Genomic DNA, 21814 nt, shown 5'->3' on the forward strand with positions numbered 1-21814 from the left:
CCTCTCTTCTCCCTGTGGGCCCTAATGAAGATTAGCTCTCCCCTGACCACTGCCTTCAACGCCTCCCAGACTACCCCCACCTGCACCTCCCCATTGTCCCTCTCCTCCCCCAACTCCAGCGCCACCCAATGCGGGGCGTAGTCCGAGATGGCTATGGCCAAATATTCCGTTCCCTCCACTTTTGGGATTAGCACCCTGCTCAAAATGAAAAAATCTATCCGGGAGTAGGCTCTATGGACGTGGGAAAAGAAGGAAGATTCCCTGGCCAGCGGCCTGGCAAACTTCCATGGATCCACTCCCCCCATCTGGTCCAGAAACCCCCTGAGCACCTTGGCCGCAGCCGGCCTCTTACCCGTCCTGGACCTGGAACGGTCCAGTGCTGGGTCCAGCACCGTGTTGAAGTTCCCCCCCCCATTATCAAGCTCCCTGCCTCCAGATCCGGGATCCGACCCAACATACGTTTCATAAATCCGGCATCATCCCAATCCGGGGCATATACGTTCACCAGTACCACCCGCATCCCTTGCAACCTACCACTCACCATCACATATCGACCTCCATTATCCACTACAATATTCAGTGCCTCGAACGACAGCCGCTTCCACACCAGTATTGCAACCCCTCTGTTCTTCGCATCCAGCCCTGAATGAAAGACCTGCCCTACCCATCCCTTTCTCAGCCTAACCTGATCTGTCACCTTCAGATGTGTCTCCTGGAGCATAACCACGTCTGCCTTCAGTCCCTTTAAGTGCGCGAATACCCGGGCCCTCTTGACCGGCCCGCTCAGGCCCCTCATATTCCAAGTTATCAGCCGGATCGGGGGGGCTACTCGCCCCCCCCACCCACCCTGCCGACTAGCCATCTCCTATTCTAGGCCAGCCACGTGCCCGCGCCTCCTGCACCCTCCAGTCCCCCAGGCGGCGGACCCCCGCCCCGACTACCTCTCCTACTTCCAGCTCCCCTTTGGCCAATGCAGCAGCAACCCAGTTTCCCCCCTCCTCCTCCTCCCCCCCCGCTAGATCCTCATCTAGCCATTTTGCTCCCCCCATGACACTCCCGTAAGTCAGCTGACTCCTGCTGACCCCGCCATTCCATCGACCCCCCAGTATGAGAATCCCCTCACCCCTTGGCAATCAGTGTGCTCCTCTCCCCCCCCGGCCCCGCCCCCATCCTTCCCTAACGCGGGAAAAAGCCCGCGTTTTCCTGAGCCGGCCCCGCCCCCTCTGGCGCAGCACCTTTTCGCGGCCTAGCCCATACTCCCCATCCCCGGGCCTCCACCCCCCTCTTCCTCCGTGGGGCCCTGCCCCTCCAACACCGACGCCCACACTCCCCCACAGCCCCCACATCAAATCCATTCACCCATCCCCACCCAGCACTCAAACAAAAAGAACATTCCCCAAACGCAGTAAACACAGTAAACATCCCCCCACGACAAACCCTCAATTTGAGTCCAACTTTTCAGTCTGTATAAAGTTCCATGCCTCATCAGGCGTTTCAAAATAGTGGTGCCGGTCTTGGAACGTGACCCACAATCGAGCTGGCTGCAGCATCCCGAACTTCACCCCCTTCCGATGGAGCACCGCCTTAGCCTGGTTGAAACCAGCTCTCTTCTTAGCCACGTCCGCACTCCAGTCCTGATAAATTCGGATCTCCGTGTTCTCCCACCTGCTGCTCCGCTCTTTTTTGGCCCATCTCAGGATACACTCTCTGTCCATAAAGCGGTGGAACCTCACCACTACAGCCCTTGGCGGCTCGTTGGCTTTGGGTCTCCTTGCCAGGACCCGATGAGCCCCATCCAGCTCCAGGGGCCTCGGGAAGCTCCCGCGCCCAGCAGCGAATTGAGCAACGTGCTCATATATGCCCCGGCATCGGGCCCCTCCCAGGGAGACCCAGAATCCGAAGATTCTTCCTCCTCGACCTATTCTCCAGGTCCTCAAATATTTCCGCCCACCTCTTGTGCAGCGCCTCGTGCGCCTCCACCTTCACCGCCAGGCCCAAGATCTCGTCCTCGTTCTCCGAAGCTTTTTGCCGCACCTCCCGGATCGCCGCCCCTTGGGCCTTCGGGATCTCCACAAGCTTCTCAATCGCCACCTTCATTGGCGCCAGCATTTCTGTCCTCAGCTCCTCAAAGCAGCATTTAAGAAACTCCTGCTGCTCCTGCGACCACTGCGCCCACGCTGCTTGGTCTCCACCCGCCACGATCTTGCTTTTCCTCCCTCGCACCTTTCGCTGCACCAGGATCACTTTTTTAACCGCTCCACTCCTGGTCCAATCCATAGAATGTCGGGGGGACCTTGCTGTCACCTTCCCACACTGGAAGCCGTCGAACAATTGCCGTTGGGGCCTCTCTGAAGAGCCCAAAAGTCCGTTCCTGGCGGGAGCTGCCGAACGTGCGACCTACCTAGGCATAGCCGCAACCGGAAGTCCCTCTGTGCGGAGTTTGCACGTTCTCCCCGTGTGCGCGTGGGTTTCCTCCGGGTGCTCCGGTTTCCTCCCACAGTCCAAAGATGTGCAGGTTAGGTGAATTGGCCATGCTAAAATGCCCCTTAGGTGTCCAAAAGATTAGGTGGGGTTACTGGGTTATGGGGATAGGCTGGAGGCATGGGCTTAAGTGGGATGCTCTTTCCAAGGGCCGGTGCAGACTCCATGGGCCGAATGGCCTCCTTCTGCACTGTAAATTCTATGATTTCCAGCAGAGGGATGGGGATTTCGGATAACCAGACAGATCGCCCAGTAGAAAGATGGGGAACTCCACCTATAGATACTTCAATTGAACATTGGTTGGCCATTTAAAGGGTCTCAATTGGCCCGTGGGATGGAAAGCCGCCCTCAACCTTCCCAGCCGGTGACGGAATCTCAGGGAGTCAGGAAGGTGACAGGCACTCCACCCCTGCCTTCCCTCTCGATATTAAGGCACCCCCACTCTCCCACCCACCCCCATTGACCAGATGAGTGTGCACCTTGTAGTTACAGGGGAGTGTATGCGGGAGATATATAGACAGCTGTCACATAAATGCAATTTCAGAGGTATTGGACAATACGGGGGTGAAAAATGCATTGCATTGGCTGTAGTCATCTATTAAGATTGTACAACATTCAATGATCATGGGCCACTACAGAACTTAAAATGGAAACACGAAAATGCTAACTTGCCACACAGCTCACAGTCCCTCCTGTCACTTCTATGAACATAAATGTTGCCCACAACACGGACAATCCCACAACAGTCACAGGGCTAAAAGGGGGAATGTTAAACAATAAAACCATGCCATTTTCTGTCCCTAACTGCACACAGTTTTCTGTTGGGGGTGAGGGCCCAGTTTGCCCAGTTTCTGGTCCGCCCAGGCTCACTCACCTTGAGGCTACAATTCGATGGGGGCTGACTGTGATCGCTCAGATGCCAGTTGTCAGAGCCGGGAGTGATGCGACCAACTTGCTGCCCACGGAGGTTCCCATCCAACACGGGGAAGAGGCCCAGAGTATTGGGTCGATCCTTCCTACTGGGTAAGACCAACAATGTGCAATTGAGGTTTCCTATTCATCACCAATTCACACATTCTTCATAAGTATTCAGGCTGTTGTTTAACCATTATGACCATGTCACTTTGCCATTGTGACCTTCAGCATAGACCCAAATCTCGTCAATGGTTTCCAGACATTACACAGCTATTAATAATATGCAGATACATTCAATGCGTCCACCCTATCCACGTCAAAACATTAGTATCCCAAAATAAGAGAAAACTAAGAGTCATCAGGAATACTCAGGGAATCACAGGAGCAGAATGGCATTAAGAGCATCACATAATTTCTCTGCTAAATGCAGCAGTGAATGGTGGAGGGCTGCGATTCTGCACAGAGCCCACTCCTCAGCATGGCAGAGGGAGACAATTATTTTCGGTCTGGCCTCGTGCCCACCACTCTGGTGCTCTTCCGACCTCTGCAAACAAAATGATATTTCAGGATATGAAGTAGCGGAGAGCTGAGTGTCAGAGACGGAGATGAGGGGGTGGCAGTTCGCGGTCTCTCGCGCCCCGTTTGGAGGTGGGAAGGCCCATTAAATAATTGGGGGGATGGCACGGTGCTTGTAACCCACTGCCTTCCTGCCCCTGCCAGAATTAAGCCAGGGGCCGAAAGGCTTGTGATCGGACTTAGTACCTGCCACCAACTGAAGCCCTTGGGCAATGAATGACCCATTCCATTGCCAAACCAAGTGGGGGGCAGGCAGTACCTGATCCAGGGAGACAGCATTGGGGGGGGGGGGTTCAGAGCCAACCCCACCCCGCGGCCCCCACCACATGAAACCCACCTCTCACCTCATCCATCTCGCCAAAGCTGCCAGTCAGCTACTCCCCATGAAGGAGTGGTCTAAATAGGTATGAGGCGAGGATGTGGGGGAAGCAGGGAGGAGGGCAGGTGAAAACCAAAAGGTCGGAACATTTTTCTGCGACAAAGGGTCATGAACACATTCCGGCGCAAAGCAGCATGGTCGCTGTAGCGGGCAATTCTCGCACTTTTTAATGATCTGTAGTGAGATGCAAATGCTCTAGCTCACTTCAAACGGATGGAATTATTCAATTTTGAGTGGGTGGAAATATATGAGTTTTCCCTCTGTTTACCTCCTAATAACGTCAAGACTGTAAACCGATAGTTACATCAAATCACCAAAGTGCCCGCAGTGCGAGTGCCAGTAATGCAGGATGAAGTCCATCCTAACAACAGAACACGACCTTGCTGGATTTATTTCAAGCAAAGGGAAACATCGGACCATGGAGAGGGGAAGGCAAAGGGGGGAAATCCCTCATCAAAAAGTGGGGATTGGAATTTGGATTTGTTTATTGTCACATGTCCCGAGGTACAGTGAAAAGTATTGTTCTGCGTACAGCTCCGACAGACCATTCCGTACATGAAAAGAAAATACATAACAGGGCAAAGATAAAATACACAATGTAAATACATAGACACAGGCATCGGGTGAAGCATACAGGAGTGTAGTACTGCTCGGGAGGGAAAATGTGTGAAGAGATCAGATCAGCCCATGAGAGGGTCATGGTAGGGTAGCAGAGTGGTTAGCCAGTTGCTTCACAGCTCCAGGTTCCCAGGTTCAATTCCCGGCTTGGGTCAATGTCTGTGCAGAGTCTGCACGTTCTCCCTGTGTGTGCGTGGGTTTCCTCCGGGTGCTCCGGTTTCCTCCCACAGTCCAAAGACGGGCAGGTTAGGTGGATTGGCCGTGATAAATTGCCCAGTGTTCAAAACGTTTAGGTGGGGTTACTGGGTTGTGGGGATGGGGTGGAGGTGTGGGGTTCGGTCTTTCTGGTGCAGACTCGATGGGCCCAATGGCCTCCTTCTGAACTGTAAATTCTATGATTCAGGAGTCTGGTAACAGCGGGGACGAGGCTGTTTTTGAATGTGTTCGTGCGTGTTCTCAGACTTTTGTATCGTCTGCCCTGCGGAAGAAGTTGGAAGAGTGAGTAAGCCGGGTGGGAGGGGTCTTTGATTATGCTGCCCGCTTTCCCCAGGCAGCGGGAGGTGTAGATGGAGTCAATGGATGGGAGGCAGGTTCGTGTGATGGACTGGGCGGTGTTCACGACTCTGAAGTTTCTTGCGGTCCTGGGCCGAGCAGTTGCCATACCAAACTGTGATGCAGCCAGATAGGATGCTTTCTATGGTGCATCTGTAAAAGTTGGAATTTCTCATCTGTTATAACCCACAAGGATCTTACGGGGTGAGAACATTTAACTTCCACGTGAACCTTACAGAATATGAGCTCCCTGGGGCGGGGGACATCTAAACAACGTTGAGTTGTAAGGTACATGATGCCGGCCACTTTGGCCGGACCGGCAAGGCAGACCCAGTTGGGATCTATCATGTGATGTATATAATAGTTATTGTAAATAAACTGATTGTAAATAAACTATTGTGGGCTCCTTCATGGCCGTACAAAATCATCCCAGGTAAGTGAAGACTGTAGACTGCCAGGTGCTTCAAACTTTCCAGCTCCAGGTCAGAAAGAACAACACATCTTCCTCCTTTTGAAAGCTTTTGGCACTTTGACATCTGGAGTGTGATGGGGTCTTTCAAATCTTTTGTGCGAAACCAGACGACAAAAGCTTCTAACTACATTTTTCCTTTTTAAATATTGGCAAAGTGAGCATTTGTCCTTCGGAGGATGAACGGGTGAAGGATTAATAAGGGGAAACAAGTAAATGGCAGAGACTTGGTGTATTTTGTATCTGTCTTCACAGTAAAAGACACAGAAAGTATCTCCGGAACGGTAGAAAAATCAAGGGGCAAAAAAGGGAGGGAGGAACTTAAAACAATCACTACCACTCGAGAAAAAGTACTCGGAAAACTTATGGGATTAAAGCCTGTCAGTCCCCTGGATCTGATGGTCTGCATCCCAAGGTCTTAAATTGGATTGGATTTGTTTATTGTCACGTGTACCGAGGTACAGTGAAAAGTATTTTTCTGCGAGCAGCTCAACAGATCATTAAGTACATGGGAAGAAAAGAAAATACAAAATAGGGCAACACGAGGTACACAATGTACTACATAAGCACTGGCATCGGATGAATCATACAGGGTGTAGTGTTAATGAGGCCAGTCCATAAGAGGGTCGTTTAGGAGTCTGTTAACAGCGGGGAAGAAGCTGTTTTTGAGTCTGTTTGTGCGTGTTCTCAGACTTCTGTATCTCCTGCCCGATGGAAGAAGTTGGAAGAGTGAGTAAGCCGGGTGGGAGGGGTCTTTGATAATGCTGCCCACTTTCCCCAGGCAGCGGGAGGTGTAGATGGAGTCAATGGATGGGAGGCAGGTTTGTGTGATGGACTGGGTGGTGTTCATGACTCTCTGAAGTTTCTTGCGGTCCTGGACCGAGCAGTTGCCATACCAGGCTGTGATGCAGCCCGATAGGATGCTTTCTATGGTGCATCTGTAAAAATTGGTAAGAGTCAATGTGGACATGCCGAATTTCCTTAGTTTCCTGAGGAAGTATAGGCGCTGTTGTGCTTTCTTGGTGTTTGCAGAGATAGCAGATTGGAATGTTTCAAAATTTTACAGATTCTGAAAACGCCCCAGCGGATTGGAAAAACCCAAGACACAACCCTATTCAAGAAAGAAGTGACAGAAAGTAGGAAACTACAGGCCGGTTAGTCTAGCTTTTGCCATTGGGAAGATGCTAGAATCCATGAAGGAATGTAGTGGTATGACATTTAGAAAATAAATAGTGGCATAGTGGTATTGTCGCTGGACTAGTAATCCACACACCTAGAGTCACGCTTGGAGACCTGGGTTTGAATCCTGTGACGCCATTACAGGTGGTGAACTTTGAATTCAATAAAAATCTGGAATTAAAAGTTTAACGGTAAAGATGAAACCATTGTCGATTGTCATTAAAAACCCATCCGGTTCACTAATGTCCTTTAGGGAAGGAAAACCTGTTGCCCTTCCCTGGTCTGGCCTACATGTGACTCTAGACATATAGCAACGTGGTTGACTCTTACATGCCCTCAGGGATGGGCAATAAATGCTGGCCCAGCCAGCAACACCCACATCCCATGGAGGAATAAAAAAAAGCAGAGTCAACATGGTTTTGTGAAAGAGAAATTATGTTTGACAAATTCATTGGAGTTCTTTAAGGATGTAACAAGGAGGGCGGATAAAGGGGAACCCGTCGATGTAGTGCACTTGGATTTCCAAAAGACATTCTATAAGGCGCTACATAAAAGGTTACTACACAGGATAAGAGTTCATAATATGGGGAGTATATTGGCATGGATAGAGAAATGGCTAACTATCGGGTTATTCATTTTTAGGGAGGCAAACTGTGACAAGTGGAGTGTCACAGGAATCAGTTCTGGGCCTCAACGATTTACAATATACGCTAATGGCTTGGATGGAGAAATCAATCGTATGTAGCCAGATTTGCTGTTGATACAAAGATAGGTAAGAGAGCAAGCTGTAAGGAGGATACAAAGAGTCTGCAAAATGATATAGATGGGTTGAGTGGGCGAAAATTGACCAATGGAGTAGAATGTGGGAAGATGCGAGGTTGTCCACTTTGGCAGGAAAATTGGAAAAGCAGGGAATTGTCAAAATGGAGAGAGACTGCAGAATGCAGAGGGATCTGGGTGTCCTTGTACATGAATCATCAGTTAGCAGGTACAGCAAGTAATTAATAATAATAACATATTGTCACAAGGAGGCTTCAAATGAAGTTACTGTGAAAAGCCCCTAGTCGCCACATTCCGGTGCCTGTTCGGGGAGGCTGGTACGGGAATTGAACCCGAGCTGCTGGCATTGTTCTGCATTACAAGCCAGTTGTTTAGCCCACTGTGCTAGACCAGCAATTCAAATGCTGGCCTTTAGTGCAAGTTGGGGGGGGGGAAAAAGTATAAAAATTGGGAAGTCTTGCTTTGGCATAGGCGAGACTACACCGAGAGCATTCGATACGGTTACATTTGAAGCAGTTTAGAGAAGGTTCCTGGGATGAAGGTAGTTACCTCTTGGGACAGGTTGAGTAGATTGGGTTTATACTCATTGGAGTTTAGAAGAAAGAGAGGTGATCTTCTTGAAACACAAGATTCTGAGAGGACTTGACAGGGCGGATGATGAGAGGATGTTACTCCTCGTGAGGGAATCTAGAACAGTTTAAAAATAAAGGTCTCCCGTTCAAGATGGAGGAGAGGAGCAATTTCTTCCCTTGGAGGATCATTCTCTACCCCAGAGATCAACCATGATCTCATTGAATGATAGAGTTAAGTTCAATGGGCCGAATGGTCTACTTATGCTTCAATTTCTTATGATTTCATAGTATTATCACAGCACCTTGTAAGCCCAGGACCTCTACCACCCGGAAGGACAAGGGAAGTACACACAATCCACCTCCTGCAAGTTTCCCTCCAAGTCAAACCCCAAATTGACCGAGAAACCTATCACCCGTCCTTTAACATCAGTGCATCAAAATCCTGTAACTCCCTACCTCACAGTGCTTTGGGAAAACAGATTCACCAGACTGCAGCAGGTTCACCAACACCTTTACAGGTAAATTATGGATGACCTTGTCAGCGATGGCAACATCCCACGATTAAATTTGTAGTGTTTGCCAATACTTGGGAAATATAAATATGTGATCCATCATTTCACAGTCCACTCACAAAGCAGAGAATACCATACCATCAAGCCCATCAAACAATTCTTCACAATGTGCAAGACATCCAGTCGGAATTTCCAGCTCCATTTGTTTAGGCTGTCTCATAGCGAAGGTGAAGAAGAATTTGTTGTTTTAATGGTGAATAAAACAATAAACAGCACATGGCTACACCTATTATATGAATATGTATTGACCAAGTGGTGCAGCGACAACAATCTCTGCCTCAATGCCAGCAAAACTAAAGAGCTGGTCATTGACGTCAGGAAGCAAAGTACTCTACACACCCCTGTCTGCATCAAAGGGGCCGAGTTGGTTAACAGCTTCAAAATTCCTAGGGGTGCACATCACCAAAAATCTGTCCTGGTCCACCCACTTCGACGCTATCACCAAGAAAGCACAACAGCGCCTATACTCCCTCAGGAAACTAAGGAAACTCGGCATGTCCACATTGACTCTTACCAACTTTTACAGATGCACCATAGAAAGCATCCTATCTGGCTGCATCGCAGCCTGGTATGGCAACTGCTCGGCCCAGGACCGCAAGAAACTTCAGAGAGTCGTGAACACAGCCCAGTCCATCACACGAACCTGCCTCCCAACCATTGACTCCATCTACACCTCCCGCTGCCTGGGGAAAGCGGGCAGCATAATCAAAGATCCCTCCCACCAGGCTTACTCACTCTTCCAACTTCTTCCATCGGGCAGGGGATACAAAAGTCTGAGAACACGCACGAACAGATTAAAAAACAGCTTCTTCCCCACTGTCACCAGACTCCTAAATGACCCTCTTATGGACTGACCTGATTAATACTAAACTCCTGTATGCTTCACCCGATGCCGGTGTCTATGTATTTACATTGTGTACCCTGTGTTGCCCTGTTATGTATTTTCTTTTAATTTTCTTTTCACATACTAAATGATCTGGTTAGAGCTGCTCGCAGAAAAATACTTTTCACTGTATCTCGGTACACGTGACAATAAACAAATCCAAGTCCAAGTGGAAGGGTTCGAGGGATGTGCCTGGCGTGCAATACAAAGAAGCGACCATGGTAGTACAATGGTTAGTACAGTTGCTTCACAGCACAAGGGACCCAGGTTTGATTCCCGGCTTGGGTCACTGTCTGTGCGGAGTCTGCACATCCTCCCTGTGTCTGTGTGGGTTTCCTCCGGGTGCTCCGGTTTCCTCCCACAGTCCAAAGATGTGGTTAGGTGGATTGGCCAGGGTAAATTGTCCTTCATGTCCAAAAACGTTTAGGTGGGGTTACGGGGCTAGCGTGGAGGTGTGGGGATAAGGTGGAGGTATGGGCTTAGGTATAGAGTTGCCCTGTTGAAGATGCTTTTTCCCAAGGGCCGGTGCAGACTCAATGGACCAAATAGCCTCCTTCTGCACTGTAAATTCTATGATCAGAATTGGCAGTGCCTGTAAGAAATCGGTGAGAGACTTTGTGCAGTGGTTGCAAGAACAAACGCACTCACATCCTCGTTTTCTTATTGATCTAAGCTCCTTCAAGCTTTCTAAAATCCATTTCTTGTTGTATTATTAATTGCCAAGTACATATTTTTCTTGCAGAGCTCCCATCAGTACGTTTAGCAGTTATTCTCTCTGGAATGCTCTACATTTTTAGCTAATTACCCGTGGAACAACATCGATAAAACCTGCTGGTGATGCCACCCACACATGGCCTTCTGATTCTTTGGCAAGAGTTTCCAACTTCAAGAATCACGTCAGTACTTTTGCCAATTTAATCTTCTCTTTATCCACCCTGTTGTTTATCTTCAAGTTTGCCCTGTTTACATTTACCTCTGAGCTTTTGGTGACAGTGCGTAAAGGTTTCTCAGAGGAACAGATATTCGCAAAGTCCATGCAGCAATAACAGGTTTGTGTTGACTTGAGTGCTCTTGCAGGCGGCAAGCATCCATTCCAGCCAGGCCATCATGTGACAGTTTCTGTTCTTGGCCTCCGTCTTGTCGGCCTGTTTTCAGTACCACAATATCTTGGTCCAAGTGGTTAATCACCCCGTGTGATCCTTCTTTAGAAAATGATTCGACATGGTTAAGCCTACCAGCAATGTGTGTTTTCGAAAGATTTGCAGGTTCGGTCGATCGGGGGGGGGGTGATTTAAGAGGTGGCAGCGGGCAGGGATTGAGCAATCTGGAGATCTTTTCATTGAGGAGGGTCTCCCGAGTTTGGAGGAGCTAGAGGAGGAGTTGGAGTTGCCGGGGGGGGGGCAAGGGATTGCGGTACTTACAAGTGCGGGATTTTGTCCGGAGGTAGATCATGGGCTTCCCTTGCCTTCCAGGCTACAGGATAAGGTGATGTCAAAAACAGGGCCCGGGGAGCGGAGGGTCTCGGAAATATATAAGGAACTGATGGAATGGAAGGGGTTCCAATAGGGGAGGTGAAGAGGAAGTGGAAGAGTTGGGAGGGGAGTTGGAAGTCGGGTTATGGGAGGAGGCCCTGAGGAGAGTCAATGCATCCTCGTCGTGTGCCAGGCTCAGCCTGATCCAACTCAAGGTGGTCCTCAGGGCTCATATGACTGTGGCCTGGATGAGCAGGTGTTTTGAGGAGGTGGAGGACAGGTGTGGGCGGTGTGGGGGTACTGCTGTGAATCATGTGCATATGTTTTTGGCGTGTCTGAGGCGGAGGGGATTTTGGCAGGGATTTTCGGCTGTCCTGTCAGGGGTCCTGGGAGGGAGGGTGACTCCGGGTCCAGAGGTGGCAATATTTGGAGTGTCGGAGGGTCCGGGTGCCCAGGGGTGGAGAGAGGCCGACGTTTTGGCATTTGCCTCGCTAGTGACCCGGAGACAGATTCTGTTGGGATGGAGGGACTCGGAGCCTCCAAAGTCGGGTGTTTGGGTCAGTGACATGGCAGCGTTTCTTAGGTTAGAGAAAATTAAGTGCGCCTTAAGGGGTTCGCTCGTAAGTGGCAGCTCTTCATCGACTTATTCAGCCGGGGCGGGGGGGGGGGCATGGAAGTGACGAATAAAGGTAGGAAATCTAATGAAGGGAGAACTGTGGGATGGAGTAGGTACATGGAGCATGATAGTTAGGGTTTAGGGCTGGGGGGAGTTGGGTATGTTATTGTGGGATTTTTGTGTGTGTTGGATCTCTGTTGTTTAAAATGCTAAAATTCTAAATGCCTCAATAAAATATTTTCTGACAAAAAACATCTGCATCGGCCCCTGGAAAAATGACCCCACCCAAGCCCAAACCCCTCCCCATCTCTTTTTTTTTGGACACTAAGGGCAATTTATCTTGACCAATCCACCTAATCTGCATGTGTTTGGGCTGTGGGAGGAAACCGGAGCACCCGGAGGAAACCCACGCACACACGGGGAGAACGTGCAGACTCCGCACAGACAGTGACCCAAGCCGGGAATTGAACCTGGGACCCTGGAGCTGTGAAGCAACTGTGCTAACCACTATGCTACCGTGCTGCCAAAATGCCTGGGGTTATGGGCATAAGGCAGGGATGTGGGCCCTGGTAGAGTGCTCTTTCTGAGGGTCGGTGCAGACTTGATGGACCAAATGGCCTCGATGGATCACTGGGTTGTGGGAACCTTGGGGGTTTGTGTTAATGTTTCCCCAGGTCTGGGTGGGGTCCTGGAACCTCGTTTGTCTGCCTTGACTGTGCGCTCGACTTTTACATTGCACAAGACGGTTTACTCTCGGCCCCTTTAGAACCAATGTTAAAATAGGAAACCGTGTCAACGGTGCCAGCTTTCTGCCTGGAGGTTCCTGTGGCTGCTGCCCCCGGGTCAGGGGTTATGGGGAGACGGTAGGAGAATGGGGATGAGAAACATATCAGCCATGATTGAATGGCGGAGCAGGCTCGATGGGCCGAATGGCCTAATTCTGCTCCTACATCTTATGGTCTTATGATTTCACAGACATCCAATGAGAGAGACAGGAACTGAAGGATATTGATAGGTTGAGATTAAATAAAGAGTACGCGAGGAGGCCCGGGTAGCATCAGCCAAAAAGTAGTTCTTCCAATGGCCTGGTTCCGTGCTCTAAAATCCAACGTAGTGCTATGCATCTCAGAGAAGAGTGATCCTGAAAATTATTGCAGCACTGTACAGCAAGGTGTTATCCGAAAACTGAGAGACCAGTTGATTACAAGGATTAGAGAATGACAATACTGGGGAATTCTGTGATCAGGGGTTAAAACTACCTCTTTTCAAGACTGAGAATCTCAATTTAAATATTACCCCCCTGATGCCTGAGACAAATGTGAGGTAATGCATTTTGGAAGGTCTAATGCAGGTAAGGAATATACAGTGAATGGTACAACCCTCAAGAGTATTGAAAGTCAGAGAGATCTAGGTGTACAAGTCCACAGGTCACTGAAAGGGGCAACACTATTTATCCCGAAGGCTTTTTTCAGGCGGGTTAACAGGAGTATAATGGTGTTTGTGTGGGCGCGAGGGACTCCAAGGGTGAGAAGGGTGTTCCTGGAGCGGAGTAGAGATAGGGGGGGCTGGTGCTGCCCAACCTCTGTGGGTACTACTGGGCCGCCAATGCGACAATGGTGCGCAAGTGGGTGATGGAGGGGGAGGGGGCTACATGGAAGAGGCTGGAGACGGCGTCCTGTGTGGGTACGAGTCTGGGGGCGCTGGCAACGGCACCGCTGCCACTTCCTCCAAGGAGGTATACCACGAGCCCGGTGGTGGTGGCGGCCCTCAAAATTTGGGGGCAGTGGAGGCGGCATAGGCGGGAAGTTAGGGCCTCGGCGTGGACCCCATTACGGGGGAACCACCTGTTCGCCCCAGGAAGAACAGGTGGAGGGTTTTCGGGGTGGCACAGGGCAGGCATACGAAAGTTGGGGGACCTGTTTGTGGACGGGAAGTTCGCGAGCTTGGGTGAGCTGGAGGAGAAGTACGGGCTCCCCCCGGGGAACACCTTCAGGTACTTACAGGTAAGGGCGTTTGCCAGACGGCAGGTGGTGGAATTCCCACGGCTACTGCCACACACAGTACAGGACAGGGTGCTCTCGGGGGGGGTGGGTGGGAGTGGGGAAGATCTCGGAAACTTACCAGGTGATGCAGGAGGAGGAGGAGGCCTCGGTGGTGGAGTTGAAAGGTAAGTGGGAGGAGGAGTTGAGAGAGGAGATCGAAGAGGGGACGTGGGCAGATGCCCTAGGGAGGGTGAACTCTTCCTCTTCATGCGCGAGGCTCAGCCTCATACAGTTTAAGGTGCTGCACAGGGCACACATGACCGGGACAAGGATGAGCAGGTTCTTTGGGGGGGGGGGGTGAGGACAGGTGTGTTAGGTGCTCAGGGAGCCCAGCAAATCACACCCATATGTTCTGGGCATGCCCAGCGCTGGAGGAATTTTGGAAGGGCGTAGCGAGGACGGTGTCGAGGGTGGTAGGATCCAGGGTCAAACCGGGCTGGGGGCTCGCAATATTTGGGGTGGCAGAGGAGCCGGGAGTGCAGGAGGCGAAAGAGGCCGGAATTCTGGCCTTTGCGTCCCTGGTAGCCCGGCGAAGGATTCTCCTTCAGTGGAAAGATACGAGGCCCCCAAGCGTGGAATCCTGGATCAGCGATATGGCAGGGTTCATTAAATTGGAGAGGGTGAAATTCGCCTTGAGAGGGTCGGTACAAGGGTTCTTTAGGCGGTGGCAACCGTTCTTAGACTTTCTGGCAGAACGCTAGACATTGGTCAATGGCAGCAGCAGCTCGGGGGGGCGGGTTTACTTTATTTTTGTTTATGTTATTTACACTGGAAGGGTCTGAGGGGGTGTATACACCTGTTGTCTTAAGTCGGGGTGTTAATGTTAATTTATTATTTCGGTACGGGGGGGGGGGGAGGGGTTTGGGGGGTTGCTTTTTTAGATTGTGTTTTGTACTTAACCCTGTTGGGTTCTTTTTTCTTTCTCATTTTGTTATTGATATTTTATGAAAACCTTTAATAAAAATTTTTTTTTTAAAAAAAGGAAAGGGGCAACACTGGTGGAGAAGGTAGTCAAGAAGGCATACGGCATGCTTGCCTTCATTGGCTGGGGCTTTGAGTATAAGAATTGGCAAGTCATGTTGCAGCTGTATAGAACCTCAGTTAGACCACACTTGGAGTATAGTGTTCAATTCTGGTCGCCACACTACCAGAAGGATGTGGAGGCTTTAGCGAGGGTGCAGAAGAGATTTACCAGGATGTTGCCTGGTATGGAGGGCATTAGCTATGAGGAGTGGTTGAATAAACTCGGATTTGTTCTCACTGGAACAACGGAGGTTGAGGGGCGACCTGATAGAGGTCTACAAAATTCTGAGGGGCATAGACAGAGTGGATAGTCAGAGGCTTTTCCCCAGGGTAAAGGGGTCAATTACTAGGGGGCATAGGTTTCAGGTGCAAGGGGCAAGGTTTAGAGATGTACGAGGCAAGTTTTCTTTTAACACAGAGGGTAGAAGGTGCCTGGAACCCGCTGGCAGAGGAGGTGGTGGAAGCAGGGACAATAGCGACATTTAAGGGGCATCTTGACAAATACATGAATAGGATGGGAATAGTGGGATACGGACCCAGGAAGTGTAGATGATTTTAGTTTAGACGGGCAGCATGGTCGGCACGGGCTTGGAGGGCCAGAGGGCCTGTTCCTGTGCTGTACTTTTCTTTGTTCTTTGTTCCAGGAAGGATGTTCTTGCTATAGAGGGAGCGCAGCGAAGGTTTACCAGGCTGATTCCTGGGATGGCGGGACTGTCATATGAGGAGAGACTTAGTCGGTTAGGATTATATTCATTGGAGTTTAGAAGAGTGAGAGGGGATTTCATAGAAACTTATAAAATTCTCACAGGATCGGACAGGGTAGATTCAGAAAAAATGTTCCCGATGGTGGGGGAGTCCAGAACTCGGGGTCATAGTTTGAGGATAAGGGGTAAACCTTTTAGGTCTGAAGTGAGGAGAAATTTCTTCACCTAGAGCGTGGCGAGCCTGTGGAATTCACTCCCGCAGACAGTAGTTGAGGCCAAAACGTTGCGGAATTTCAAGAAGGAATCAAGATTTACCTCTCGAGGCTAAAGGGGTCAAGGGATATGGGGGGGTGGGAGGCGGGATCAGGGTACTGATGATCAGCCATGATAATAAGAAGGGCGGAACAGGTTCAAAAGGCCCAATGGCCTCCTCCTGCCTGTTTGCTATGCATGTTTCTATGTATTGTGGGACCAATGTTAAAACCTCTGGAAACAGGAACAAGAAGATAAGAAACAAGAGGAGTAGGCCATGCGGCTGATCAAGCCTGTGCTGAAATAATGCTGTCCCTCAACCTCATCGCATTCCCACCCAGTCCCCATATTCCCGATTCCCTTGAGAGACCAAAAGTCTATCGCTCTCAGCCTTCAACACACTCAATGACTGAGGGTCCACTCGCTCTTCGGAATCTGGAGTAGACGATTACAAAGATTTCCAACGCTCTGAGGGAAGGAATTCCTCCTTCTCGGAGTCTGAAGTGGCCCCTTCCACTCAACCTCTCCTCATGGGGAAACCCTCTCATCGCGGCAACCAATCTAGTGAACTTTTATTATTCCTCTTCCAAAGCGAGTATATCCTTCCTGAGGTACAGTGGCACCAAAACTGACCACTCTATTCCAGGTCTGATTTCACCTCAGCCGTGTTATAATTGCAAAGAGACTTCCTTATGCTGATGGTCCAAATTCCTTGAAATAAAAGCCAACATACCATTTGTTTTTCGAGCTGCTTGCTGTGCCTACGCATTAACTTTGCGTTCCTTATACAAGGGCACCCTCTGAATACCAACATTTAGTAGCTTCTCACCATTTAAAAAAATGTTTTTCTCACATTTTTCCCCCATCATACTCCATCCGAAGGAAAGGCTGACAATTATGTGGCGCTTTGCACCACCGCCAGCCATTGCAAAGCAATTTACAGCCAACAATGTCCTTTTGAAGTGTAGCCATTGTTAGAATGTAGGAAACTCAGGAATCTCCCATAAACAACAATGTGATAATGACCAGACAAATCCGTTCCACGTCAAAATAATGCCACAAGATCTTTCCCATCAACCCTGAGGGGGCAGGCAGGACCAATATTTAATGTCTCATCTACCAAATGGTATCTCCAGCAGTGCAGCACTCCACTGGAGCATCAGCCTTGATTTTTGTTTTTGCATTCACAGCCTAGAGTAGGACTTGAACCTGGAATCCTGTGATGCAAGAGTGGGGAATGCTACCAACTGAGCCATGGCTGACACTTCTTGCACACTCACTTATTTTTCATTTTTTCATTTCATTTAAACCTATCCATATGCCTTTGCAGTCACTTTGTGTCCTCCTCACAGCTTACCTTTTCCGCTTGCTCTGTATTGTCAACCAATTTGGAAACATCACGCTCAGTCCTTCATCTAAAGCCACTAGTATGGATTGTAAATAACTGAGCTCCACTCCTTATGGCAACCAACCAGCAACAACCTGAAAATTCCTACACTCTTTTCTGTTCAATCTTCTACTCAGGCTAATAGTGTTCCCCAACCCCATGAGCTCTTACCTTGTACAACAACCTTTCCTGCCCCCCTTATTGAAAATTCAAACATACAATATTTGCGCGTTCCCCTTTATCTACCCACTAGTTACATCCTCAAAATCTTTTAAGGTTTGTCAAGCACAATATTTCTTTCAGAAAGCTGTGCTGACTCCTCCGAGTCAATAAGATTTCTAGGGAATTTTGGAAGCTCACATCCATTGCATCTGCTTTCCCTGCACTCACCTCTTTCAGAGCCCTCTGTTTAAGCAGTCAGGGGTTAGGCAGCTTTCAATCCCACTAATTGCTCAAGTATTTGTTCTGTATTAGTATTAATTATTGTAAGTTCCTCACTTCCACCATGTCTAGCTCGCTCCTTGTGTTTTCTGCTGTGGGGCCAGACAAAACTACTGCTGCTCATTTCCTTATTTGCCATTATAAATTGTCCTGTCTCCACCGCTACTTTTACTTTCCCTTTTCCTTTATTCATACTTGGCGAAACCCTCACTGTCTGTTTTCATATTTCTGGTCACTTTCTCGTGTTTTATTCTCTCTCTCCACCAATTTTTTGGTCATCCTTTTCCACCATCTAAATCTCTTCCAATCCTCAGATTTACCACTCTCCATGGCAGTATTATAAGCCTCTTCTTTTAATCTAATGCTAACATTAACTTTTCCAGTTAACCTTGGAGGATCACTTTTCGCGTGAAGATTTTAACTCTTTATGGAATGTAGATTTGAGAGATGTGAAATATTTCTTCAAATATTTCTTCAAATATTTCTCCAGGTACGACCTCCGCAAAGCCATCCGAGATGCCAAGAGAGAATATGAAACCAAGCTAGAGTCACAGACAGACTCTCGGCGGTTGTGGCAAGGACTAAACAACATAACGGGCTACAAAGCGAAGCCGAACAGTATCTCTGGCAGCAGCGCACCCCTCCCCGATGAACTCAATGCAATCTATGCTCGGTTCGAGCAGGTAACCAACAATCCGCCGTCGAGTGCCCCAGCAGCCCATAATTCACCCATACCCACCATCACAGCTTCCGAAGTCAGATTGGCCTTCCTGAAAGTGAACCCTCGAAAGGCGACGGGCCCGGACGGGATCCCTGGTCGTGCACTCAGAGCCTGCGCGGACCAGCTGGCAGAGGTATTCGCGGACATCTTTAACCTGTCCCTACTCCACTCCGAGGTCCCCACCTGCTTCAAGAAGACCACCATCATACCGGTACCAAAGAAGAACCAGGCAACGTGCCTCAATGACTATCGTCCAGTGGCCCTGACTTCAGTCGTAATGAAGTGCTTCGAGAGGTTTGATTATGAAGCGCATCACCTCCATACTCCCAGAACGCCTTGATCCACTGCAATTTGCATACCGCTGCAACCAGTCCACATCAGAAGCCATTTCCCCGGCCCTACACTCATCCCTAAAGCATCTCGAAAACAAGGACTCCTACATCAGACTCCTATTTATTGACTACAGCTCCGCCTTCAACACCATAATCCCAGCCAAGCTCATATCAAAGCTCCAAAACCTAGGACTTGGCTCCCCACTCTGCAACTGGATCCTCAATTTTCTGACCAACAGACCACAATCAGTAAGAATGAACAACAACACCTCCTCCACAATAGTCCTCAACACCGGCGCCCCGCAAGGCTGCGTACTTAGCCCCCTACTCTACTCCCTGCACACACACGACTGTGTGGCAAAAATTGGTTCCAACTCCATCTACAAGTTTGCTGATGATACGACCATAGTGGGCCGGATCTCGAATAACGACGAGTCCGAATACAGGTGGGAGATAGAGAACATAGTGGAGTGGTGTAGCGACAACAATCTCTCCCTCAATGCCAGCAAAACTAAAGAGCTGGTCATTGACTTCAGGAAGCAAAGTACTGTACACACCCCTGTCAGCATCAAGGGGGCCGAGGTGGAGATGGTTAGCAGTTTCAAATTCCTAGGGGTGCACATCTCCAAAAATCTGTCCTGGTCCACCCACGTCGACGCTACCACCATGAAAGCACAACAGCGCCTATACTTCCTCAGGAAACTAAGGAAATTCGGCATGTCCACATTAACCCTTACCAACTTTTACAGATGCACCACAAAAAGCATCCTATCGTACTGCATCACAGTCTGGTATGGCAACTGCTCGGCCCAGGACCGCAAGAAACTTCAGAGAGTCGTGAACACCGCCCAGTCCATCACACGAACCTGCCTCCCATCCATTGACTCCATCTACACCTCCCGCTGCCTGGGGAAAGCGGGCAGCATAATCAAAGACCCCTCCCACCCGGCTTACTCACTCTTCCAACTTCTTCCATTGGGCAGGAGATACAGAGGTCTGAGAACAGTTAAATATGTATGTTAGTTCTATCGTTCAATAAAACCGTGTTGGATCTTCTACTGTGTTGGAGGTCTGTTACTCGCATCGCTGCATCAACTGCAGTCCACACCGAACCGACCTGCCTAACACATCACAGTGGAGACAACATTAGTGGAGGAATTGAAGAGGGGATTGGAAGAATGTGCAGGGTTACAGGGATAAGGTACCCCCTGGGAGATCCCATGAGTGCCGTTCTGTCTGGTCCCCTTTTATGGAAACTGGCACTGAACAGCGCTAGCCAGAGGTCTCCAAAACAAGGGGGTTAGATCCCACACCTTGGTTAGGCCTCAGGAAAGCATATTAGAGTGAGACTAGCTAACTTACTCTAATATGCAGATTTGCCAGAAAGTGATCCTGCCCACAATGGAACCAGTGTTAGATCTCGTGAGGCGTGGCGAGCCAGATAGATCCCAGACGTGGGATCTCCCAGCATCTACCAGTCACGTTGCGCCATGCCAAGTTGCTTTGCAGGCGCAACACAACCAGTAGATCCTGCACAGGGAGTTTGCAAAGGGACACAGATAGATTGAGTGAGTGGGCAGAATTGTGGGAAAATGTGAACAAGACAGAGATGAGAAGAATTTTTTTCTCTCAAGAGGGTCATGGACCTTTGGAACTCTCGTCCCTGGAGAGCGGAGGAGGCAGGGTTAATGAGCTAGATAGATTATTGACTAACAAAGGAGTCAAAGATTATTGGGGGTAGGCAGGAATGTGGAATTGAGGCCACAATCAGATCGACCATGATCTGATTGAATGGTGGAGCAGGCCGGAGGGGCCAAATGGCCTATGCTAAGCTCAGATGGTGAGTCTATAATAAGAACTAGGAAGCAAGTCTTCACTCCTTTGACTCCAAGTTTATTGTGTTCAGTAATCACTCCAACAACAAAACAGTGCTACCTATATCCCCTTTATATATTGTTATGGGCCAGGTTTTAGAGAACCCCAAAGTGTATCATGGAGTTCACCTGACCCACAACTTTTACTAGATTGTGGTATGGGGAGCACACGGCCCACTCTACATGTGTGGTACAGCAGAAATGGAAAAGTATCTTTTAAAGTAAAACAATGTTTATTCTATGAACTCAAGTTAACCTTTTTAAAACATACAGTGAACATCTTAGCAACCATTAATTCAAATACAACCCCCAAAGAATACAACAGTAAGTAATCCTTTAAGCTTTGCTTTTAACATCCATAAGACTTAAAATACCTTTTACCAGAAGCACATCAGGTTAAAGTCACTCTTGTTATTAGTTTTAAATCACCAGGATCGATTTACAGTCTTTAGATTACAGAGAGAGAGACTCTAATACACCTTCTGGCTGTGACTGCAGCTATCCAGCTCTGAAAACGAAATTAAAACACACCCTGCAGCAAACAGCCTAAAACAAAAGTTAAAAGCTGACACACAGCCCAGCTCCACCCACTCTCTAACATCACTGCCGTAATAAACACCCATTTCTTAAAGGTACTCTCACTACATATATTTATATACACACCCATTTATAAACACCCATTTCGTAAAGGTACTCTCACATGACAGTTAAAACCCCAATTCTAACTAAAGTACCAAGGAACATTTACTCTTTCTATTAGCCTACACCTGCTCCTAATTCATATGTTCTACATTGAACTCTATCTGCCACAGTTTGGCCCATTCACTTAACCTGACTTCAGTTATTGGAACTTGCTGCTCCCAAGAACACAACTTATTGTGCCTCGTAACCTAGTATCAAACTTGAATACACAACTCTCCTGGCTGGAGATGCAGAAGTTGCATGGATTAAAGAAGAGCACATAGGTGGACATG

At 48.9% G+C, this 21814-nt stretch overlaps 1 protein-coding gene across 1 annotated transcript in view; it reads right to left on the reverse strand.

The window, feature by feature from the left end:
• Positions 1–21814, reverse strand: part of mapk8ip3 (mitogen-activated protein kinase 8 interacting protein 3) — a 212030-nt gene that overhangs the window by 114953 nt on the left and 75263 nt on the right. The window contains 1 exon segment of the mRNA XM_072481763.1: positions 3356–3500. Within this exon segment, the coding sequence (XP_072337864.1) occupies positions 3356–3500 (145 nt within the window).

The sequence above is a fragment of the Scyliorhinus torazame genome, chromosome 17 (assembly GCF_047496885.1).
Source record: "Scyliorhinus torazame isolate Kashiwa2021f chromosome 17, sScyTor2.1, whole genome shotgun sequence".
NCBI lineage: Eukaryota > Metazoa > Chordata > Chondrichthyes > Carcharhiniformes > Scyliorhinidae > Scyliorhinus > Scyliorhinus torazame.